The 24706-nt window shown below is 45.8% G+C and overlaps 1 protein-coding gene across 2 annotated transcripts in view; it reads right to left on the minus strand.

Moving 5' to 3' along the window:
• ARID1A (AT-rich interaction domain 1A) overlaps positions 1 to 24706 on the minus strand; it is an 86188-nt gene that overhangs the window by 20084 nt on the left and 41398 nt on the right. For both annotated transcript variants that reach the window (XM_008961658.6, XM_014344091.4), the window contains exons 5-6: positions 975 to 1215; positions 598 to 687 (exon numbers count right to left, since the gene is read on the minus strand). In XM_008961658.6, the coding sequence (XP_008959906.3) occupies positions 598 to 687; positions 975 to 1215 (331 nt within the window). The remainder of the gene's footprint in view (positions 1 to 597; positions 688 to 974; positions 1216 to 24706) is intronic.

Here is a 24706-nt window from a genome sequence, read left to right on the forward strand (position 1 = left end):
TCTACATTTTCTTTAGCAGCCACTTGCATGGAGTCTCTATCTGATTTTCTATATAGTGGTGTGTCATTTTAGGCACCTTCAGAGTGACATGAACCATTAACCAGGGCATGCCAACTGTTTCTACTAAATGGAGGTTTGAAAAGACAAAGAACAATGACAAAAACCAAAATGAATGACTTAATGAGTGAAGACCGAACGCTGAGTCTTCAGCAACTGCCGACCAAATGAGGCAAAATGTAAGGGGGCAACCATCAAAACACAGACAAGTACTGTGAAATGGAGACATTAACATGGCCAAGCCCACTCTAACTTCACAATTTGCTGCTGGGTCTCAGCACAAAGAAGTAATAAGTGTTTGAGATTATATATCTGCTAATTACCCTGATCTGATCACTATACGTTACACATCTATTGAAACATCATTATGTACCCCATAAATGAGTACAATTATTACGTCAACTTTTAAAGAATATAAAAACAATTTGCTGCAGGGATTGTCCTAAGCTTCATGGTCAAACAGCTCTCCAAAAGCTACTGCATAGGGCACTCAAATGTCTGCCCTAGCTCCCTGCCCCTCCCCAACACCCAGGCTCTCACCTCGATCTTGGGCAATGCTTGATTGGTTCATGGAAGGATGCATGATGCTGTCCGACTGGCCACTGGGTGGCCGAGGTGGCATCTGGTTGCCTGCTCCAGACAAAGAACAACATAAGCATATCATGGCTAAGCCTGGGAATTCTAACTAGGAAGTTAATTCAGAGCTAGAAATGGCTCATGAAGAGGCCAAGTACCTCCCGGTATCACACACAAAGAGATCCAGCCAACAGGTTCCAATCTCCTTCTCCAAATGCTAAGGGGAAACTATGCAGGCATGAGCCAGAGATGCTTTCTCTGCCAGTGGAAGACTAGGGCTCCTTAATATTACTGGGGGCAGTCACCTTTCCCTCTCCCTAAAGCCCAGCACTTGAGGGTACCTGGCACTGCAGCAGGCGAGAGTGGTCCTGAGCGAGACTGAGCAACACTGGCGGGAGAGCCAACAGGGGACGGGGAAGGGCCTCGGATGCCAGGCAGGTGAGGGGAGGTATGAGGAGAGAAAGGAGACTGAGCTGGATTACTCTGCTCTCCTTGGCTGCTGGAAATCCCTGATGTGCTCACTCCAGGACTCAGAGCTCCTTCTGTCCCCATGGGGAGGTCATCTATTGAACCAGATAGATCCTAGAACATATATATAAGAACATGGATTAGTAATATTAGGCAGAAAGATTCTACTTTCAATAATCCTACTACTTGCTTAGCATTTTCCTTAAATAACCAAGAGCAAATACATCACACACGTTCTTTAGTCATGATACTATTTTTATTAAAAAAAAAAATTTTTTTTTTTTTGAGACAGAGTTTCACTCGTTGCCCAGGCTGGAGTGCAACGGCACGTCTCGGCTCATCGCAACCTCCGCCTCCTGGGTTCAAGCAATTCTCCTGCCTCAGCCTCCCGAGTGGCTGGGATTACAGGCAAGCACCACCACGCCCAGCTAAATTTTTGTATTTTTAGTAGAGACGGGTTTTCTCCATGTTGGTCAGGCTGGTCTTGAACTCCCGACCTCAGGTGATCCACCCTCCTTGGCCTCCCAAAGTGCTGGGATTATAGGCGTGAGCCACCGCGCCCGGCCCTAGTCATCATACTATAACTTACATATGGCAAACTCTGTTAAGGACCAGGTGGAATATATATCAGACCTTTGTGGGCCATAAAGCCTCCTTCAAAACTACTCAACTCTGACACTATAGTGCAATAGTAGTCAGACAATATACAAACAATGGTGTGACTGAGTTTTGCTGACTCCTATTCTATCCCCTCAGAAGCAGATCTAGCACTTTCGTCTTCTTTCCCAGTCATAACTTCTACAGTCATAAGAAAGCAACTATTTCAGTGAGGCTTTAGTTCTTTTCTAATAGCAAAACTTTACAAAATGCTGCCAGGATGGCACCAGGAGCTACAAGAGAATGTTAACAAGTTTGGGAAACATTTATAGATCCCCTCTCCTTCTATTATATATTACAATGATGATTATTATTATAGATTATCACAGCCTCCATTTGCCAAGGACTCACTCCAAGTCACCATACTTTGCAACATAAGGGGTAGGAGGTAAGAAAGAGAGACATTGGATGAGAAAGACAATTTCTTAACTGCCAAGAAGGTCTGGGACTACACTCCTAACACCTGGTCTATAACAGTAATCAACAAATGTTTGCCAATTGAACAAATTCTGTTTTTTTCCCAGCTTTTATGTTTTTCAGTGAGAACTTGGTATTTATTTGTAGGCTTTGCTTGTCTTGAGTTAATCAATAAAGAGTTCACTCTAGGTCAACAAACTCCAGTATTAGCAAACAGGAGCTCAATATGAAAAATATTCACCCCAGAAAATGTACCCTAACTCCATCCCCTGCCCCATGTTCATTCTCTAGCAACATTACTTCAGGCTGGGAACTAACTGTAATTGAAGAAAGGATGAAAACCCTGATACTTAAATGGTAAATAAAGAGTTCTCTTAAAGAAACACACCGGGCCACGCGCAGTGGCTCATGCCTGTAGTCCCAGCCTTTTGGGAGGCCGAGGCGGGTAGATCACTTGAGCCCAGGAGTTCGAGACCAGCCTGGGCAACGTGGCAAAAACCCTGTCTCTACTAAAAATACCCCCCAAAATAAGCCAGGTGTGGTGGTGTGCAGCTGTAGTCCCAGCTACTTGGGAGGCTGAGGTGGGAGAATCACTTAAGCCCAGGAGGAGGAGGCTGTAGTGAGCCGAGATTGTACCACTGCACTCCAGCATAGGTAACGGAGCAAAACACCATCTCAAAAACAAACAAACAAACAAAAACAAAACCGAAAACACCACACATCTCAAGGAGGAGGAGATCCAAGTTGGTTTGATTTGAGTCTATTCCTGCTCACACAAACAAGCTCACCCGGGAAAGATCGGCTGAAAGTGACTTTGACCCTAAGATCTGACAGTAACACTGGAGGTCAGAGGGCAGCTTTTAGGCTCTCCTTCAAGTATCCAAGCTGGGTGGACCTTCCACAAACCACTTGGGTACCTCATTAGGCTGGGAGCATTTCTGCTGAGCTCTTGGAGACAAAGTTTGCTCTGAAGGCAGGTAGGTAGGTATGCATTTGTGCCCGTGTCCAGCTTTCCATGTTAGCTAAGAAGTCAGAAAATGCTAGCTTTCTTGTTGGTAAGAAGTAGGCCAGGTATGCCATAGCATACTTTAAAAATGCAATGAGAATTCGTTCCAGCATAGAATGATTTCAAGAGGCCAACCACAAGGTAACAGCAAAGGACATCTTCCTTTCTCGAAGGACTAAAGTACTTGGAGCTATGAAGAGCCCCATGTTAATCCCAAGATAGAGGGATTACATCCTTGGTTCTTTTTTTTTTTTTTTTTTTTTTTGAGACAGGGTCTCACTCTGTTACCCCAGGCTGCAGTACATTGGCATGATGCCAGCTCCCTACAGCCTCAACCTGCCCAACTCAAGTGATCCTCTTACCTCAGCCTCCTGAGTAGCTGGGACTACAGGCATGCACCACCACATCTGGCTCTGTATGTGTGTGTACAGGCAGGCGCCACCATGTCTGGCTGTGTGTGTGTGTGTGTGTGTGTGTGTAGAGAAGGGATTCTGCCATGTTGCCCAGGGTGGTCTCAAACTCTTGGGCTCAATCCTCCCACATTGGCCTCCCAAACTCCTGATATGATAAGCATGAGTCACTGTGCCCAGCCCCATCCCTGTTTTGATGGCTAAGTTATACCATGGACATGAGTCACTGTGCCCAGCCCCATCCCTGTTTTGATGGCTAAGTTATACCATGGACATCTAGCCTCTGAGCCAAGAACAAACTAAAAGAGGCAGCAAGATGACAAGGAGAGCCACTGTAAGTAGAAAGGGTCTCAAGAAGCACTCGTTAGGCCCTACAGTCTATATAGCAAATTCCACAGCTCAATGCTCTGTTTTAGGGACCAGAAGGTTCCCTCACCCACTCCTTCCTACAGTCTCCATTCCTTATCAAACTGCCAGCTTCTGGTAATAAGAACTTTCCTGCTTATAGGAAAAAGAAGTGTATTTCAGAACAGAATAGGAATCAGGGATCCATCCATCAGACGAGAACTTGGTTCAGTTCAAATCGCTTTGAAAAATTATATGTTGGCCAGGCGCGGTAGCTCATGTCCGTAATCCCAGCACTTTAGGAGGCCGAGGTAGGCGGATTACGAGGTCAGGAGTTCAAGACCAGCCTGGCCAACATGGCGAAACCCGGGCGTGGTGGTGGGCACCTATAATCCCAGGTACTCAGGAGGCTGAGGCAGGGAGAATTCCTTGAACCCGGGAGGTGGAGGTTACAGTGTGCCAAGATAGCACCACTGCATTCCAGCCTGGGTGACAGAGTGAGACTCCATCTCAAGAAAAAAAAAAAAAGTTTTGATTATTTTTGTCTTTAGTTATACAAGTAAAACATGAACATTCTCATGATAAAAACATTTCAGATATTACAGGTGAAGCCAAAGTCCCCGACACCAAAGTTCCCCACAGCTGTCCTTCTGTTGCCCTCAACAGAGAAACCACTGTTCAATTATTTGGTGCGTATCTTTGTGCGTTTTTATTTCTTTTTTTTTTTTTTTTTTTTTTGAGACGGAGTCTCACTCTGTTGCCCAGGCTGGAGTGCAGTGGCGCTATCGCGGCTCACTGTGACTTCCGCCTCCTGGGTTCACGTCATTCTTCTGCCTCAGCCCCCTGAGTAGCTGGGACTACAGGCGCCCGCCACCATGCCCGCCTAATTTTTTTTTGTATTTTTAGTAGAGACGGGGTTTCACCATGTTAGCCAGGATGGTCTTGATCTCCTGACCTCGTGATCCGCTTGCCTCAGCATTTTTTTTTTTTTAAGAGACAGGGTCTCTGTCTGTCGTGTAGGCTGGAGTGCAGTGGCATGATCTCAGCTCACTGCAACCTCCACCTCCCAGGTTCAAGTGATTCTCCTGCCTCAGCCTCCTGAGTAGCTGGGATTAGAAAAATTAAATGTTTTGTTTTGATCATTTTTGTCTCTTGTTATACAAGTAAAACATAAACATTCTCATGATAAAAACATTTCAGATATTGGGCCGGGCGCAGTGGCTCACACCTGTAATCCCAGCACTTTGGGAGGCCGAGGCGGGCGGATCACAAGGTCAGGAAATCGAGACCATACTGGCTAACACGGTGAAACCCCGTCTTTACTAAAAATACAAAAAATTAGCCAGACGTGGTGATGGGCACCCGTGGTCCCAGCTACTCGGGAGGCTGAGGCAGGAGAATGGCGTGAATCTGGAAGGCGCAGCTTGCAGTGAGCCGAGATTGCGCCACTGCACTCCAGCCTGGGCGACAGAGCGAGACTCCGTCTCAAAAAAGAAAGAAAAAAAAAAAACATTTCAGCTATTATAGGTGAAGCCAAAGTGCCCCATGGCTGTCTTTCTGTTGCCCTCAATAGAGAAACCGCTGTTCAATTTGGTGTGTATCTTTGTGGTTTTTTTTTTTTTTTTTTTTTTTTAAAGAGACAGGGTCTCGGTCTGGGTCTGTCACCCAGGCTGGAGGGCAGCAGTATAATCTTGGCTCACTGCAACTTCCACCTCCTGGGTTCAAGTAATTCTCCTGCCTCAGCCTCCTGAGTAGCTGGGATTACAGGCGTGCACCACCACACCCAGTTAATTTTTGTATTTTTAGTAGAGACGGGGTTTCACCATGTTGGCCAGGCTGGTCTCGAACTCCTGACCTCAGGTGATCCGCCCACCTTGGCCTCCCAAAATGCCGGCATTACAGGCATGAGCCACCACGCCTGGCCCCCCGGCTAATTTTTAAATTTTTTTGTAGAGATGGGGCCTTGCCATGTTGCCCAGGCTTGTCTCGAACTCCTGGGCTCAAGCGATCTGCCCTCCTCAGCCTCCTAACGTTCTGGGATTACAGGCATGAGCCACTGCCCCTGGCCTTGGTGTGTATCTTTGGACATGTACTGAAGCGCTAAGAAAAAAAAACAAAAACAAACAACAAGAAACAAAACAAAAAGCCAAAACCCGGCCAGGCGCGGTGGCTCACGTCTGTAATCCCAGCACTTTGGGAGGCCGAGGCAGGAGGATCACGAGGTCAGGAGATCGAGACCATCCTGGCTAACATAGTGAAACCCTGTCTCTACTAAAAACACAAAAAAATAGCCAGGTGTGGTGGCAGGTGCCTGCAGTCCCAGTTACTCGGGAGGCCGAGGCAGGAGAATGGCGTGAACCCGGGAGGCGGAGGTTGCAGTGAGCCGAGATCGCACCACTGCACTCCAGCCTGGGCAACAGAGCGAGACTCCATCTCAAAAAAAAAAAACCAAAAAACCAAAACCCACCAACCACTCCTATCAGCTCAGGGCAAGAACTGAGGAGGTCCTTTCAGCCACACTTTCAGTTAAAAAACCAGGCTCACCATAGATCCAAAAGGAGAATGCCCCTGGTCCACCTGAGGGATCCTAGGAGCCTAAAGAAAACCTTTGTAGCTCTTGGGGCTGGGGTCTCAGAACTCTGGAGGCATCTGTGGCTGGCAAAGAGGTGGCTTCCCCTTCTTCAGGAGAGCTGTCACTTTTGGTAAAGTGCCCTGAGCTTCTTGGAGAAAAAGTGCTAAATAAACCACTGTCAACAGTAGTCCCACCTGGCTGGGATGCCTGGGTATAGAAAAATACTGGGGAAGGAAGAGCATTAATCTTCTTATCTCTCTGATTTGGTTGGCTTGAGGCCAACCTCTCAAACTGTCATTTTCATTAGATGGCAACTGGTCAGCATCAGATAGTTGGTTTCAAATAATTTTAAGAGCCAAAATGTTAGCATAGAAAGGGGTAAATCATTTACGGTTAACTACAGCTACCATTTAAGCATCTACTATATGCCAGACACTTAGCAAAGTTACCCAATTTTCTACAATTCTTGGTTATAGATACTATTACCATTACCATTTTGGTTTTGGTTTGGTTTTTTTTGAGTCAGGGTCTGGCTGTTACCCAGGCTGGAGTGCAGCGGCACAATCTTGGCTCACTGCAACCTCTGTCTCCTGGGTTCAAGCCATCCTCCCACCTCAACCTCCAGAGTAGCTGCGACTACAGACACCTGGTTAATTTTTTTTGTATTTTTGTAGTGGTGGGGTTTCACCATGTTGCCCAGGCTGGTCTCAAATTCCTGAGCTCAAGCAATCCTCCTACCTTGGCCTCCCAAAGTGCTGGGATCACAGGCGTGAGCCACTGTACCCAGCCACATTACCAATTTGAAGACGAGGAAGCTGATGCCTAAAGAGATTGGATTACATGCTTAGGTCATCTGGCAAGTGGTGGAAGCCAGATTTTAAACCCGGGACTGCTGAACCCCATAGGCCATGCTGGCTTTCTCTCTCCATTATGTTGTGACACTATATGAACTGAGGAGAAAGGTCACGCCTCTGAGTTAGGAAACCAAGGCCCAGCTTTTGGTACTTATCAGTTGCGACCTTAGGCAAACTGGCAACAAGCCAGGCTTCAGTTTTCTCACATATACAATCAGAGGGGGCTGGATAAATCTAAGTCTGTGACACCCCTGGGGCATATGCATGAAACCCCCCTAGCACCATATGGTCAGGGTCAAACGACCAGCAGCAATATTCTGGAATGAGAGATATAACAACATACCAGCAATATAAGTTCTAAGACATACCCACCAGTCCCAGTGGCTAGTCATAGTAAATATTTTTATTGGGAAATGGGAGGGAGTGGTAAGGGCAGAAGTCTCCAAAAGATGTCCTGCCCCTCTATCTACATGAACAGATATTGCTCTCAGCTCCACATCCTTTTATTACACAGGACACACCTCTGCTTTCTACTCTACAAAAAGCCAGTTTTTCAGGTCTTTTGTTCCACAAAAAGCCAGATGTCTGATTGTTGAGTCAGACCTCAATGTTCCTAACAGTTCAGTTTTCTACAACACATTTATCATTAATAAAAAGTTCAATCGGGCCAGGTGTGGTGGCTCATGCCTGTAATCCCAGCAGTTTGGGAGGCCGAGGCAGGCAGATCACAAGGTCAGGATATTGAGACCATCCTGACTAACACAGTGAAACCCCATCTCTACTAAAAAATACAAAAAATTAGCCAGGCATGGTGGCGTGTGCCTGTAGTCCCAGCTACTCGGGAGGCTGAGGCAGGAGAATGGCATGAATCCAGGAGGCGGAGCTTGCAATGAGCCGAGATCGCGCCACTGCAATCCAAGCCCCTATTCTCCCTGGTGAGGGATGCCCTTGGCATCTCAGGACTCTTAGGTTCTCAATTCTCCCAAAAGAGCCCACCTAACAGGCATCTTCTGGAAGGACTGCGGAAATAACTGTAGCAATGCCCCTTTAACGGGAAGATTTCTTTTCCCGGGTTTGTTCTCCTCCAAGTATAATCCTGCTGAGAGATGGGATGTGAGGATCAGCCCACTCAGTGCCCTACCAGTTCCAAGGAAGCAGCAGGGCCAGGAGAATTTCCTCACGTGTTTCCAATGTGTTTTGTGCATTTTATTGCTCATCTACCATGCAGATCAAAAGCGCTGGAGCAGATCCAACTATTTCACACAGAATCTCACACTCCAGGCTGGCTACAGCCCTGAAAGCCTTCATTTCTTCAGTTGAAATACTGCCCAATGTTATTTTGGGATGTGACCTGATAGAGGAAGCCCATAGGGACTCCATGACGATAACCGTTCCAGCTGTGATTGGTTGCCCAGCCCTAGTGAGTGCCAGCATGAGTTTGTCAGGCTCTGCTAACAAACAGAACTCAGCAGCTAACACCTTCTCTTCACACCACAACAAAACCATGCCTGAAATCACACAGTCCATACCTTATTTTGTGGGGTAGGGACGGTGGGGGTGCTGGTACTCTCACAGGAAGAACTGCAAGTTCTAAGATGAATTGGCTGCCCACTGAAGAATATTTTTAAGCAGGAAGACACCAGATCAGGGTTAGAGGAGGGAAGTTTAAATTATCTCCCAATAGAGCCACATGAGGATGACATCAGTTCATTTTGCTGAGCAGGTTAAATGGCAACAGGTTAAGAATAGGCTCATGGCAATGCTCAGATTTAGGGTTTTCCCATAAATCTGGCTAAATCCTTGGGGAATCCCAGATGGAGTTCTTTTATCCATTTAGTTGGGAAAAGCTTTTGCTGAGTTGTGCTGATACTGGCAGGTAAACCACCCATCATGAGAACCAGGTAAATCCTACGCACATGCCTGTAGTAAGTGTGTGCACTGGGAACCTTGCAGCTCAGCCATCCCCACTTAAATGACAATACTTGAATAAAAAATTCCATAATGACCAAATCTACACTAGTAATTTGTCAGTCCCTTATCCCCGCCCCGCCCCTAGGCTGCTCTCATGCTGAAGAATGGGAGGAAATCCTGAAGAACACAGAAGAGACTGGGAAACATAACCCATGAAGAAAAGGAAAAGGGAGGAGAGGAGGCAATAGCCTTAAACTCTAAGGAAGAAAAACTGAGACAAAATTAATTACTTAAGGCAAATAAGTTTTTGGGAGACTTGGCTTTTCATAAAACCTTCCTTAAGCAACAACTTGTTGAGGGTAGCAGAGGAGAAGAGACTACCTCTACTGAACACTTGTACAATAAAGTTTCAGTTATAAGTTCTTTTTTTCTCCTTAGTCTTTGCTATAAATGTAAGAAAGAGAAATTTGACCCACCCCAGACTGGTAGGGACTCCAAGAGTTACAGAACTGCTGTGACATTATTCCACGGAGTGGTCTCAATCCAACAGATTAACTGCCACCTATGCATAGAGAGCAGGCTTGCTGATGTTAACTGAAATGCCAAGAAAGAATCAACACACAGAATAGGCTGCCTTTCACACCCGGTGGTAATTCCAGGTCAGAAGTTAATTAAGCAGGTACTAAGGAACGGGAAGAAAAGATGCAGAGGTTGACACTACCCTTTTAGTGTAGAACCAAGCCCTATCACCTACATGGACTACCTCCATGGTTTGGAACAGCAGAAACTACTCCAGGAAAGGTTTAGAAAAATGTGTTTCCTACTTGCCCCCGTCAAGTTTCCAAAAACTTGGTTTGTATCTTAGAAACCATCGCATAGGATGAAATCCCCCACCAAACTCCCTCTTCTCTTTTTCTACATAGGCTATTGTTCTGAAGATAATGATTCATTCTTCCTGATAACCTTTTGGCCACCTGATGGGGAAGACACAGGAGAGAAGGGTTAAGACTCTTCTTGTCTCCAGAATGCTTTTCAGGGGCCCATCTCCAAGAGGAAACCCCCTATATACACATCAGAATTCATAAAGAAAGCTCTGGAGACCAAATCTCCAAATACAAAGGATGTTAGAAAAAGTTAATAAAGTTCCTTTATATCTTCCTTTTGAAAGGAAGCAGAATTGACATGAATGTGTGACTATCACATATTCAACCCTAAGGTGAGTGGTTGACTCTCATTTAATTTTCACAATCATCTTCTGATATAGGTATTACCCCCATTTTAACAAAGAAGCAGGTTCAGAAGTGACTTGCCCAAGGACAGACAGCTATTAAATAGACCTGAGGTTCAAATCCATTATTACTTTACACTCTTTCCATAAGGTATTAATAGAAGCTTGACATGATCAAAGGCTGGGTTCCATGCTCCAATACAGGTAAGGCCAACAACCTATATCACCAGACATGCTGCGTGATTAGCTACTTGACTCAACTGGCTAACCTCACGAGGCTCACTTAACTCCTTTATTGAAGGAAAGACTTATACTAGATAATCAAACTCTACAAATCTGTGATGCTATGTGTTCCCCTGTCCTTTTTTTTTTTAGACGGAGTTTTGCCCTGTCCTCCAGGCTGGAGTGCAATGGTGCAATCTCAGCTCACTGCAATCTCCGCCTCTCAGGTTCTAGTGATTCTCCTGCCTCAGCCTCCCGAGTAGCTGGGATTACAGACCCTCGCCACCACGCCTGGCTAATTTTTGTATTTTTAGTAGAGACGGGGTTTCACCATGTTGATCAGGTTGGTCTCGAACTCCTGACCTCAAGTGATCCACCCGCCTCGGCCTCCCAAAGTGCTGGGATTACAGGTGTGAGCCACCATGCCCGGCCCCCCTCTTTCCTAATTACTCTTGCTATAACTTTCAGCGTTTATTTCAAATCAGCCCTTTCACTGATAACCTTCAACTTCAACCTAATTTTTCTATGCTAAATTAAAGGGTACAGTACTTTTTCTCACCCCTGGGTTTTCTGTAGGGTACTTAATGTGTAAGAGGACAGAGGGCTGTGGGGAGGGTGACTTTGAATGTAGGGAAACAAGCAGAAGTCCCATGAAGGTAGAAGTCCCATGAAGGTAGGAGCCTGGTCTCTGCTGGGTATTCAAACTGAATATGTTCTAATCCTTTTATCAATCACAAGGGTGTGGCTCACAGAGAAAAAAAAAAATCAAGATATTCCTGGCCTCTAGATGGCCTCCTCTTAGGCCACTTCAAACCCTCACACTTTCCTCCTCACCCAGCACTGCAGCCACCCTTCCAAACTGCAGGATGTTTGGGTTTTGTTTAGGGGCCCCACTCTCCAAGCTACAAGACGGGAAGGCTCCTTTCTAGAGGCTTTAAAAGCCAAGCAAGCTTCAACCCTCTGGCCACAGAGGTGCTCCAACAATAGGGCAACTGAGCTCTCCTTTCACACACATCAGGCTGGCTGGTTTCCCAACCACCAGAGTAGAATTGGCATTATAGGTACAACAACTAAAGGCTAAAATTGTTTTTTAGCCTTGGGAACTTCCAAGATGAAAACAGTTTTGTGGAGGCAGTGAGGAATCAGAAGCCTCCATGCTCCAAGCAGAGATCTGCTAGCCATTCTATTAAACCATCTATTTTGACCCAAGTCACAGGACTAGTTCCCTACTCTCATCCTATAGGCAGGGCACAGAGTTCCTCTGAGGCTCCTCTAGAAGCAGTGTTACAGGACTGATGGCACTGTGTTCTATCCGCCCTTTTTCTCCACTAGCCTGTGGGACCAGAGCAAGATCAGGCTATTAGTGACCAGAAAGATGCCAGACACACAAACGACAAGATGCTTGATAAATGTTGCTCAATGAATTATCTACTCAAAAGCATCCTCTTTAGACACAATCTCTATTAGTCCTCTTTCTTTCCCTTAATCTCTATTCCCCCCATCCTATACCCCAGTACCTGAATTCTAGACCTCCACAAGGGAGGGGCTCTTGGGTGCTGGTATCAAGAGAATCGATTCTCCTGTTTAAAACTCAGAAGTACAACCCCGAATGGGTTTTGGCAACTTGGTAAGAGCTGTTGCTAGAACTGCAGCAGTGCAGAAAAGGAATGTCTGGAAAGGAGGCTGCCGGAGGCAGGGCTCTGTGTCACTGGAGAAATTTCAATCTAATTGTGAAAATACGAGAACGTGCTGTTCTAACCCACCTCTGCAAAATCTCTTGAGGCAGGTCTGACCCTCTGGGTGGAGGCTGAGGGCACTGCTGAGGTAAAAAGGTGGGGAGAAGAAAGACTGCTGGGCTGCTTGCATTCCTGTGGTGGTAGCCCCTGCAAACAGAGGCTGGGTCACTGCAGCAGTCATTGATTTTCCAGGGGTCGATATTCTACTCCTACAGATATGCTCAGCCGGAGGTTTAATCACATCGAGTGCTTCTGCTCAACATTTCCCCTGTCGCTCCCCGCCGCCCCCCAACAAACCAATAAAACAAACACCAAACACAATGAGAACTGGCAAAGGATAGATGAGAAGGTGCTCCTCACAGCTGTCCCCTACCCCCGGAGAAATTCTAGGCACCAGCTCAAAGGGAGTAAATCCAAGAGAGAGCCAAAGCTACACGGGGCAGTCCACAAGACACTGCAGGGACAGACCCACAGACCCCAGAGAATTATTATTATTATTATTATTTGAGACGGAGTCTCGCTCTGTCACCGAGGCTGGAGTGCAGTGGCGCGATCTTGGCTCACTGCAAACTCTGCCTCCCGGGTTCACACCATTCTCCTGCCTCAGCCTCCCGAGTAGCTGGGACTACAGGTGCCCGCCACCACGCCCAGCTAATTTTTTGTATTTTTTAGTAGAGATGGGGTTTCACCGTGTTAGCCAGGATGGTCTCCATCTCCTGACCTCGTGATCTGCCTGCCTCGGCCTCCCAAAGTGCTGGGATTACAGGCGTGAGCCACTGCGCCTGGCCGAGAGTTTTCCAAAAATAAAAATAAAAAAAAAAGATGATGATGATGATTCTGGAACTCCCATAGGCCGCTAACTGGTTGAAACCCTGCTTTTCAGTTTGTCACAGTCCCCATCAGGCCTGTATAATACCATGTTACCTGCCTGACCAGTCACCCTGCCCCCCAAAGGCTTCTGTCTTATCCAGTCAGTAACCACTTTTTGGCCAAAAATGTATTAAGTGTTTTGAGGGTCACTAGTTAATAGACTCAAATCTGACAAAAAAAAAAAAAAAAAAAAAAGAATCTGGGTCAGAGCTGGGCCTGAGTTACAGCAGCCAAGAGCAGTGCATATTTATGGAATAGGGCTGTTCTAATCCCAGCAGGAAATAAGAGCACTGTAAAGCTAGAGAAGGCAAAGAAGTTAGGAACCCCCTACTTTCTCAAAGCCAAGCATTCCCTGTTAGGAAGGTCAACCAAACAGAGTTTGTTCTATTATGAAGATCATCAGCTATAGTCTTAGAACTTGAGTAAAGAGGGCAGGAAAGGGGAGTGAGAGGAAAGGAACACAGAAAGCAAGCAGAGTTCTGGGTATGAGAAGTGTAATAAGCAGGGGGTGTTGCCTTAGGCTTCCACATCATCTGGCTCTCCTCTCTACAGCAAGCCTGGTTGCCCCTCAGAATTACAGCAACCAGAAAGCAAGCAAGGACAGCCAGGGAAGGCAAAGTTGGCACTGTGCTGCACATGGCTTAGAACTAGGGACTGGATGGCCTCCTTGGTTTTGTAAACTCTTAAATTTATACTTGTCAGTGGTCTTCCCTACCTTAGCCTACTGGTCTATATAAAATCCAAATATTTAGGGGGAGAGGGTGGAACAAACAGATCTGAGAGTGAGAAATGGATAGAATCTTAAACCAGAATACAACCTCAAAGGACTTTGAAAAGAACAACTCTGAACACAGGGGAGCTATAATCAAGTTCTAGAAAATAAGAGGGATAAAAATCCAAATATTCTTGATAATGGTTCCTCTGAACATTGACCTATATTATTTGTTTGTTTTTCAGATAGGGTCTTGCTCTGTCACCCAGGCTGGAGTGCAGTTGTGCAAGCATAGCTCAATGCAGCCTCAAACTCCTGGGCTCAAGCGATCCTCCTGCCTCAGCCTCCCAAGTAGCCAGGACTACAGGCATGCACCACCATGGCCAACTATTTTTTTTTTTTTGGTAGAGATGGGGATCTTGCTGTGTTGCCCAGGGTGGTGGTCTCCAGCTCCTGGCCTCAAGCAATCCTACTGCCTCAGCCTCCCACACTGCTGGGATTACAGGTGTAAGCCACCACACCTGGCCACTGATCCCTTTCAGTCTAAATTTGGTTTCTCTTACCTTCCCCAAAATGTCAGGAAAAATTACTTTCACCCATCTCCATCTCAGTAAACAATATTCAATATTCTTCCCACATCAAAGCTGGCCTTAAGGGACAGGTTCGCTGACTCTCAAGATTAAGCCTTCAACCCCTAGTTCCCACCTTCAACAAGGCATGGATTCTTAGCTTCTTTGGGAAAGGTCAAATGGGAAGGAAGCTAGCAGCTTGGAGGTAAGCTCTGCCTCAAGGCAATCAGATTATGTCACAATACCAACCAATTCTATGCTGATAACAGGCAGGGAAGATGAAACACTTTCAGGCCATCGAGTAGGGGGATTAGGAGACCAAGCACTGGTCCCCAGAGGGATGGCAACAGAATACATATCGATTTCATCACAGCTTTCTAGTATGTCGTAGACACAAAGAAAAAAACAATAGGGCTAATTCTACACTTGATTTATCAGGTATGGTGTTGTTTTTTTGTTTTGTTTTGTTTTTTTGAGACGGAGTCTTGCTCTGTCACCAGGCTGGAGTGCAGTGGCGCGATCTTGGCTTACTGCAACCTCTGCCTCCCGGGTTCAAGCAATTCTCCCTGCCTCAGCCTCAGCCTCCCAAGTAGCTGGTATTACAGGTGCCTGCCACCACGCCCAGCTTATTTTTATATTATTTAGTAGAGACAGGGTTTTACCATATTGGCCAGCCTTGAACTCCTGACCTCAGGTGATTCGCCCGCCTTGGCCTCCCAAACTGCTGGGATTACAGGCGTGAGCCACCGCACCCAGCCCACACCCAGCTAATTTTTTGTATTTTACTAAAACAGGGTTTCACCATGTTGTCCAGGATGGTCTTAATCTCCTCACCTTGTGATCCACCTACCTCGGCCTCCCAAAGTGCTGGGATTACAGGCGTGAGCCACTGCGCCTGGCCAGGTATGTTAACATTAGCTCCACACCTACAGGTCCTCCCCTCTGGGCCAAGTTTGAAGAAACAGATTCTCACCTTGGCTTAAAGGACCCTAGTGGTTTCTACAAAGATAGTATTTCTGGGTGGACTTGGCTCATTTCCTGTTCAAAAGACCCAAGTCCCCCCAAGGGCAGACATGAAACAGCTGAGCAACCAAACACCTGGGGGCTGGTTTTCTGGATTTTGGTTGATCTTTTTGGACAGAAAAGCACCAACAGCAAAAGAAAAGGCAAGGGGGAATAGGTGAAGGTGAGCCACTGTCACTACAACAACTGAGTTCATCCATGATGACTAAGGAATATCAGGACATTCCAGTTTTTGAGAATTCTTCCTTTCAGAGTAAATGCTTCTTACATCCTTCTGGAGAACAGAACTAAATCCAGAAGCTGTAGTATCATTAACTTTGCCTAGAAATCTAGAAATCTCAACCTCATATCTGTTCATAACTCCTTCCCTTTCTCCAAAGAGAATACGGAAGGCAAAGTCCATTTTCTGAATATGGCATTTTTCCTTTTCTATTTTTTTGAGACAGAGTTTTGCTCTTGTTGCCCAGACTGGAGTGCAGTGGCACAATCTTGACTCACCGCAACCTCCGCCTCCCAGGTTCAAGCGATTCTCCTGCCTCAGCCTCCCAAGTAGCTGGGATTACAAGCACATGCCACCACGCCCGGCTAATTTTGTATTTTTAGTAGAGACGGAGTTTCTTAATGTTGGTCAGGCTGGTCTCGAACTCCCAACCTCAGGTGATCTCACCGCCTCAACCTCCCAAAGTGCTGGGATTACAGGTGTGAGCTACCGTGCCCGCGGCCTTTTCTTAAAGGATCTTTTTGCTGGTCTTGTACAGGAGTTGGTCCTAACAGTAAAAGCAACAGTAGAACCACTGGACTAGCAGTCAGAGAATCCAATGTTCTCATTTACTGAATGACCCTGGATTAAGTCTCTTGCCCTTTCTGGGCCTTAGGTTCGTCATATGTAAAGTTGGGGGTGGGAGGGGAGACGGGAATGGGGTGTCAGTATTGTAAATATTCTGTTGGGCTAGTTCATGCAGCCTCCATTCTATTCTTTCTCTAATTGTAGAGGTTAAAAAGCTTAAAAACGAAATTTCCAAGAATCCCTTGGTTTTGGATACAATTCAGCTTCTGCTAATGAGAAGCTGACTCATGAGATTAGATCAAAGTAAGCAGAGACCATATTTCTGTCTCCTTTACTTGTTTCTGCAGGAGCATTTTGGTTCCATCCTCCACTTAACTGGGTGCTGGTTCTGGCAGCAGCAGCTACTGCTTCTTGATTCCAGTTTACTGATTCTGGATCACAGGTTTAGGGGTATGATTCAAGAGCAATCAATCTAATAGTAGCTCCGAGATAGACGTTCCCCTGGTAGGTCAAATCTAGGTTAAATCTGGGTCTGGTTTCTTGGAGGCCAAGCCTAGAGCAAGCTCCCTCACTCCTTCCAGTTGTAAGCCCAAATTCCCTATATTAAATCTCTCTCTTTTAAACATAGCTAGACCTAGGGTCCAGTACAGAAATCCTCTGACTCAGTATTATCAAATGATCCCAAAAGAGTGGCTGTAAAGGAAGAGAAAAAAGATTTATTCACGAAGCGTATTTTTTGTAGGAAATGGGCAAGAGGGGGGAGCCTTAGGCCTTTAAATACATTTGTCCAGGACAACCTCCTTCACTTCTTCCCTTTTTACAACCTCACTGTACTTTCTTTCTCTCACCCTAAGCTCTGAGGGGGTGGGTGGGGGGTTTGAATTGCTCACACAGGATGGAGGGTTGAGTCAGCACACGCTTTCTTTTCCATCCCTATGTTTTCTGCAGCCTGTTATTCTGCTGAGGATGGCATAACCTGCCCAACTCAAAATAAGTATCACCTGGGCTTCAGGGAAGCTTGGGCCAGAGAGGATACCAAGTGTCTTCTTGAGTAGTAGGAAATACATTTAAAAGCTCCAGGTACAAAAGAATCAGGACATACCAGTCCCGATAGCTCTGTGTACTAATAAGTGAGGACAAGTTTGGCCCAACTTAACTTCCTACAGCAGGGCTGACGACAAACTGAAAAACAAGGTAAAATTCAAACGGTGTGCTTAATGGGGAAGAGGTACTTCCAGCCAGACCTCTGTAGGACTAAGTGACTCAAGAGCCATCATACTAGAGGTAAGGCTCAGTTGCTTTTCAAAGATTGAGGCTGTTCCGAAGGAAACAAAAGGTTCCAGCAAGAGGAATCTGTGTGAGACACACAGGCAGGAAGCAGAGCTGAGCCACCAGCGACTAGAATAGAAACAGGAAATGGGCCCAGGAACAAGCATACAGTAATCTGCTGCAAGCAGCACAGGCTCAAGCAGTCAGCAGGCAGTATCAAGGTTGGAACAGTGTGACTAAGATGGAGAAGCGGATTGGCCAGTCCAGCCCAGAGAACCAGCGTTCTAGAGAAGGGATGGCTACATGCACAGGGTACATGCTGCTCTTAGCAGTCTGGGCAGATATGACAGAGGGGGTGGGGATTTCCTTTTCGAGACTCTGAGAGAGCACCTGGGCTATAATTCAAGGAGAGCAGGCACAGATACATGGTCAGCTATAAAGAAAACAGGTCACCAACCTCAGAAAGACCCTGCTTCTCTGGTTACCAAAATCGCTAGTGACATTTCTGTTATCTTTTTGAAAATCAACCATCAAAAACCTAGATAAGGACTGTGGGCCCTCTCTCCTTCTATCATGAAATGAACAAAAGGGAACAGAAACTATGTAAAATTAAAATCCTTCAAATGTTCTAATTTTTTTTTTGAGATGGAGTACTGCATCCTCTGCCTCCCGGGTTCAAGCGATTCTCTTGCCTCAGACTCCCGAGTAGCTGGGACTACAGGCCCCTGCCACCACACCTGCCTATTTTTGTATTTTTAGTAGAGACAGGGTTTAGCCACGTTGTCCAGGCTGGTCTTGAACTCTTGACCTCATGATGACCCGCCTCAGCCTCCCAAAGTGCTGGGACTGTAGGTGTGAGCCACCGTGCCCAGCCAAATGTTCTAATTTTTAAAGCATTTATTGAGAGGATTTGTCACTCCTCTCAATAAACCTAAACAACAAAACGTCAGCTCCCAAAGCTCAACTAGGTAGCAAGAATCTAGGAGGTATTCAACAAAGGTTTACAGATATCTGCCTGTTCTGGGCACAACATGACAGATGTCAGATACAGTTCAAGCAGAGGTACCAGCATAAGGCTATGCCAATATGAAAATGGGGAAGAAGTCCCAGAGAGAGTATTTCAGCTAGGTTTTGAAGCCAAAGTAGAAGTTTGCTGAGCATGACAGAAAGAGAGAGAAACAGGTATACATCCTAATCAAGAGGACCAGGAATTGTGAGGAGCTTAAGGTACAAATGAGTGGCTGGAGATGAAGTTGCAGAGGTATGCTGGGAGCTGTGGATGGCTCCACTATGGGTTCTGAACTGGGTAAGGCACTGGGAGCCAGGGTCCCCAAAACACGCACGAAACAACTGGTGGTGGTCTCCCACACTCAGAGATTACTTAAATATTACTGGATACAATCTGTAAAATTTATGACGTTCCAAAGCCCCAGCTTGATATTTTTTATATTTCTTTTTTTGAGACAGAGTCTCGCTCTGTCACGTAGGCTGGAGTGCAGTGGCGCGACCTCAGCCCACTGCAACCTCCGCCTCTCGGGTTCAAGGGATTCTCCCGCCTCAGCTTCCTGAGTAGCTGGGATCACAGGTGCATGCCACCACGCCCAGCTAAATTTTTATATTTTTAGTAGAGATGGGGTTTCACCATATTGGTCAGGCTGCTCTCGAACTCCTGACCTCACGATCCACCCGCCTCAGCCTCCCACAGTGCTGGGATTACAGGTGTGAGCCACCGTGCCTGGCCTACCAGCTTGATATTTCATTTCAAAATTTTACTCTCAGCTCTCAGGGTCTCTGTGCTTCTAAACCATTAGACATATGAATCACTTAGAGATCTTATTAACAGTTAGATCCAATAAATCTAGGATGGGGCCTGAAAATCTACATTTCTAGCAAGCTTCCAGGTGATGTTGGTGCTTCTAGACAATGGACCACACTGAGTAGCAAGCATCTAACTGATTAAAGTTAGCACTGACCAGGACAGTATGTTCTAAGAAGACAGACACAGAACAGGGCTTGCTCTCATCCAACACAGGAACCAAATAACCAAACTCTAGTCAACGGTTCACTGTTTGAGGCGATTCCCTAGTTGGCTAGTTCCTCCAAGCAGGTCCTATAGGTTTGGCTATCTTTCCTACCACTCGCTCTTTCCACAGCTCATCTGTGCCTCCATCACGGGGATGTCTGGGAAAACAGAAGTAAAATGGAAATCCATTGACATTCCTTTTAGGACAAGTCTAGCAAATGCTAAATGGCAAAGAGTTGTTTTTTGCCTAAAAATGAAGAGAGGATCAGATTGTCCATGTCTTTCCTCTACTGGGTGGGATGCTGGAGGAAATATTTCACCTGAAATATCAGAGCTAGATTCAAATCTTGATTCTGACCCTTGGTTTTTCATATGTAAAACAGGAGTGGGTATTCTGTACCTTCCAATTCCTATCTTTTCAGAATAACTGATGTTGACTGTAGCTCCCTGCCTGGCCTTAATCCTGCCCTCTAAAATCTGGATTCTACAGGGACAGCATAGCTCCCTCGCATTTCCTCTTTCCAGACCAATGTAATTCCAAGATCTCAGCGTCTGAGAGCATTACAGAAGTAAAAATATGAAGGGTAATAGCTAAGATGTTAAGTGAAATCTAAAGAATGGCTCAGAAACTCAAGGGATAATTTGATAGACATTACAAATCCTAATTCTGTTCTCTACCTCCCTCCTGATATCAATAACATTCACTCCTACCTAACCTGAGGAAATGAGTATGATCCAATCTTCAACAACAGTCTTTAAGATTACCTTTTTTTCAGCCAAGGGTATAGCGTCCCTTAGAAATTAATCCAGTGGATGCCTTTGATTCCTTTTTCTCACAACTCCAGAAAGATGTGCCTGTTTATACCCTCCTAATATTCTGCCAGCACCTTCACTTTTCCCTCTTCCATCTGCCTTATACACATGCGGGTCTTTGGGATGAAGCGGAGGAATTGGACTGATTCAGCCAGACTCTCCTTTTTCTCAGTGCATTTTAAGAGTGCTCTTTTCCTTTCCCTTGCTCATTTCCTTTTCTCAAGCCCTCAGAAATCAGGCCTTTTCCTTATCTAAAAAGGATCCCAATAAAATGCTTTATGACAAACCCAACTACCTATTTTCTTTGAAATATAAATTTGACTTCGTCCCTCCTCCCTTGGCTTCCAGAAATATTACACAATCCTGGTCCTTCTCCGATCTCTCCAACTCTCTGTTGGCTGCTTCTACCTGATGGCCTCCGGCATCGTCCAGAGTTCCATCTGGCTTCTATCTCTAAACTCCAGTTTAGGAGTCCTGTTTCATTCTATGGTTTAACTATTAACTACCACACAGATAACTCGCAAACTTGTATCCAGACTCAGGTCTTACCCAAGTTTCAGTTTCTTATCTCCAACTAGAAACTGGACATTTGTTTTCAGAAATCTTACTATATTATATTCCACAAAATAAATATGGAATTTAACTTTTCCTCAAAAATGAGACTCCCCCTGCCCACCAGTCAATCAAAATCTTTAAATATTCCACCACATAGAACCCACTTATTCTCAGTCCTGTATTCTTTCCTGCATGTTCCACATGTGGGAGCAGGTGGCTATGCAAATGAGACAGAAGGACCAGAACTCCATACCTCTTGCCAGAAGTAGTTCTACGGTTTAACTTATTCCACTGCTTTAAGACTCTCCCGTTTTCAAAGCATACTACAAACTAATGGATCATTTTTGTAAAACATTAGTTTTATCACGATTGCCTCAGTTACCTATCTGCAAGCCCATAAGATCAGATCTAAATGGCTTAAGCTCAGCAGGATCCCTGTGATCTAGCTTTCCTTCCTGTTACTTCCCACCCCTGGAAGCTGACCAGCCCCCAAGTATCTATACTGCACCTCATCCCCATCCCTGCATGGCCTCTGTTCAAGCTGGACTTTCCCTTTGTAACCACTTAAATACATCCACATCTAGCTCATACTGACTGAACTTCAACATGACTTCTTCCTTCAACTATTGAGACATAAATGGATCAGTGACTTCACCAAACTCTGACAGCACTCATTATAACATATAGGCACATGGTCTTCTGTTTTATGTCTATTTTACTAATGAAACACAGGAGGATCCTTTAGGAATCATCGTATCATATTCGGAATCACGGACCCAAGAGTTCAAATGACCTCAGAAGTCACACAAGTTCAACCCTTGTCAAATGTCTGTTTGTCTTCTACATAACACCCATAGCAAAAAGTGTGCCAGGTTTTACTCCAGGGACAGGAAACTTACCTACATCTCTCCTCATCCTCCAGATCCCAAAAAAACTTACTTGTATGTCACACTTGGACTTAAATCTACAGACAACACGTAGCCAGGTTTTAAAGCATTAACATAACTTGGCCAGGTTTGTTTTTTGTTTTTTGTTTTTTTTAAGATGATCACTCTGGTGATTATGCTGAGGACAGACTTGGAAGGAAAAGAGGAAGAAAAGAAACAGAACAGTCAGAAGTTTGTGGCAAGACACCAGGTGAGAGATAACAGGGACCCGAAAAAACAAAAGGCAGTGGAGAAAGAGAGGGGAAACCAGATTCAAAAGCAAAAACCATTTCTGTGGTAGACTAAGATTTGGTGACCAACTAAGTTTGGCCCCACTAAAGGAAGGGATCCAGTGATGAGCACCATAGAGCAGAGGAGCTCCCAGGGTGGTACTGGCAGGGCAAGGGCTCCGTTACCCAGGAATAAACTGCACTGAGGCCACAGCTACAGGAAGTCTAGTTTCTTTCAAGTCTCTTTTCTTTCTACCATTCTTAACCCACAGTGTGCCTTCCAAATAATCAAGAGTCAAACTACAGTGTAAATCACCACTATTATTCTAGTTACCGCTGTGGCTTCCTAGTCTAGCAATTTTTTTTCCTTCCCTTTTCAAAAGGTTACTACCTACTTCAGTCTCATTCCAATTGTGGTCTTCTGAACTGGCAGCATCTGTACCACTTCAGAGCTTGTTAGAAATGCAAATTCTTAGGTCCCAGCCCACACCTACTGAATCAGAATTTCTCAGGTAGAGGCAGTAATTCAGGTGATTCTTAACACACGCTGAAGTTTGTGAAGCACTAGCTAACCTCTTCAGATCACGGCTTTCAATCCTGTATCCATTTTCCATTACTCTATCCTAGGTATACTTTCAAGACCAAAATGTAAATTTACAAATGTGTCTCAGTAAGAAAAGTTATAGAAGCTGGGCCGGGCGCAGTGGCTCATGCCTGTAATCCCAGCACTTTGGGAGGCCGAGGTGGGTGGATCACAAGGTCAGGAGTTCAAGACCAGCCTGGCCAAGATGGTGAAACCCCATCTCTACTAAAAATACAAAAAAATTAGCCAGGCGTGGTGGTGGGTGCCCGTAATCCCAGCTACTCGGGAGGCTGAGGCAGAGAATTGCTTGAACCCGGGAGGCAGAGCTTGCAGTGAGCCCAGATGGCACCACTGTACTCCAGCACTCCAGCCCTCCAGCCTGGGCAACAGAGACTCCGTCTCAAAAAAAAAAAAAAAACAAACAAACAAAAAAAACAAAAGAAAAGTTACAGAAGCTGGGCGCAGTGGCTGACGCCTATAATCCCAGCACTTTGGGAAGCTGAGGTGGATCACTTGAGGTCAGGAGTTCAAAACCAGCCTGGCCAACGTGGTGAAACCCTGTCACTACTAAAAATACAAAAACTAGCCGGGAGTGGTGGCGCACACCTGTAATCCCAGCTACTCAAGAGGCTGAGGTAGGAGAATCGCTGGAACCCGGGAGGCGGAGGCTGCAGTGAGCCAAGATCGTGCCACTGCACTCCAGCCTGGGTGACAGAGCAAGACTCTGGTAATACAGTCAAGCCGCTCCTGTCAGATGTGTACTTCCTGAATGAGCACTATAAGGGACGCTGCTCAGGTTCGTCTATTCAGTAAGTTGGAGCCTACTATATGCCAGGCACTATGGCAATAAGCAACCAGATGCCAGGCACTATGGCAATAAGCAAGACAGCAAGTCAGTCCTCAATGAACTTGCATTAAATAAGTAATTTAAATTACACTTGAGATAAGTACTAACAAGAAGTATGGGTGCTAAGAATTTACTATAGGCTGGGCACCGTGGCTCATGCCTGTAATCCCAGCACCTTGGGAGGCCAAGGCGGGTGGATCACCTAGGTCAGGAGTTCGAGACCAGTCTGGTCAACATAGTGAAACCTCGTCTCTATTAAAAATACAAAAATTAGCCGGGTGTGGTAGCGGGCGTCTGTAATTCCAGCTACCTGGGAGGCTGAGGCAGGAGAATCGTTTGAACCCGGGAGGCGGAAGTTGTTGTGAACTGCGATTGTGCCACTGCACTCCAGCCTGGGTGACAGAGTGAGACTCCATCTCAAAAAAAAAAAAAGAGTTTACTATAGCAAAGGAACCTCATACAGTCTGGAATAGATCTCTACCTGCAAATCGGGATTCACCTGGGACAGCTGCTAACCACACCAATGCCCAAACCCCACATCAAACAAATCAGAACTCTGTGAACTCTGGGCATTAATTTTTTCTTTTTTTTTTTTTTGAGACGGAGTTTCGATCTTGTAGCCCAGGCTGGAGTGTAATGGCACCATCTTGGCTCACCGCAACCTCTGCCTCCCAGGTTCAAGCGATTCTCCTGCCTCAGCCTCCCTAGTAGCTGGGATTACAGGCGTGTGCCACCATGCCCAGCTAATTTTGTATTTTTAGTAGAGATGGTGTTTCTTCATGTTGGTCAGGCTGGTCTCAAACTCTCGACCTGAGGTGATCCGCCCACCTCAGCCTCCCAAAGTGCCGGGATTACAAGCGTGAGGCACCGTGCTCAGGCCTGGGCATTAATTTGTAAAGATAATACACTCCCCCGGGTAATTCTAACATGCAGACACAGTAGAGAACCACTGGTCTTGGGCATCACATGATAGGTACTGGGGGCACAGAGGTCAATAACACAGTGCCTGCCTTCCAGGAGCTTACCATTTAAGTAAGTAG

Source organism: Pan paniscus, chromosome 1 (genome assembly GCF_029289425.2).
Source record: "Pan paniscus chromosome 1, NHGRI_mPanPan1-v2.0_pri, whole genome shotgun sequence".
Classification (NCBI taxonomy): Eukaryota; Metazoa; Chordata; class Mammalia; order Primates; family Hominidae; genus Pan; species Pan paniscus.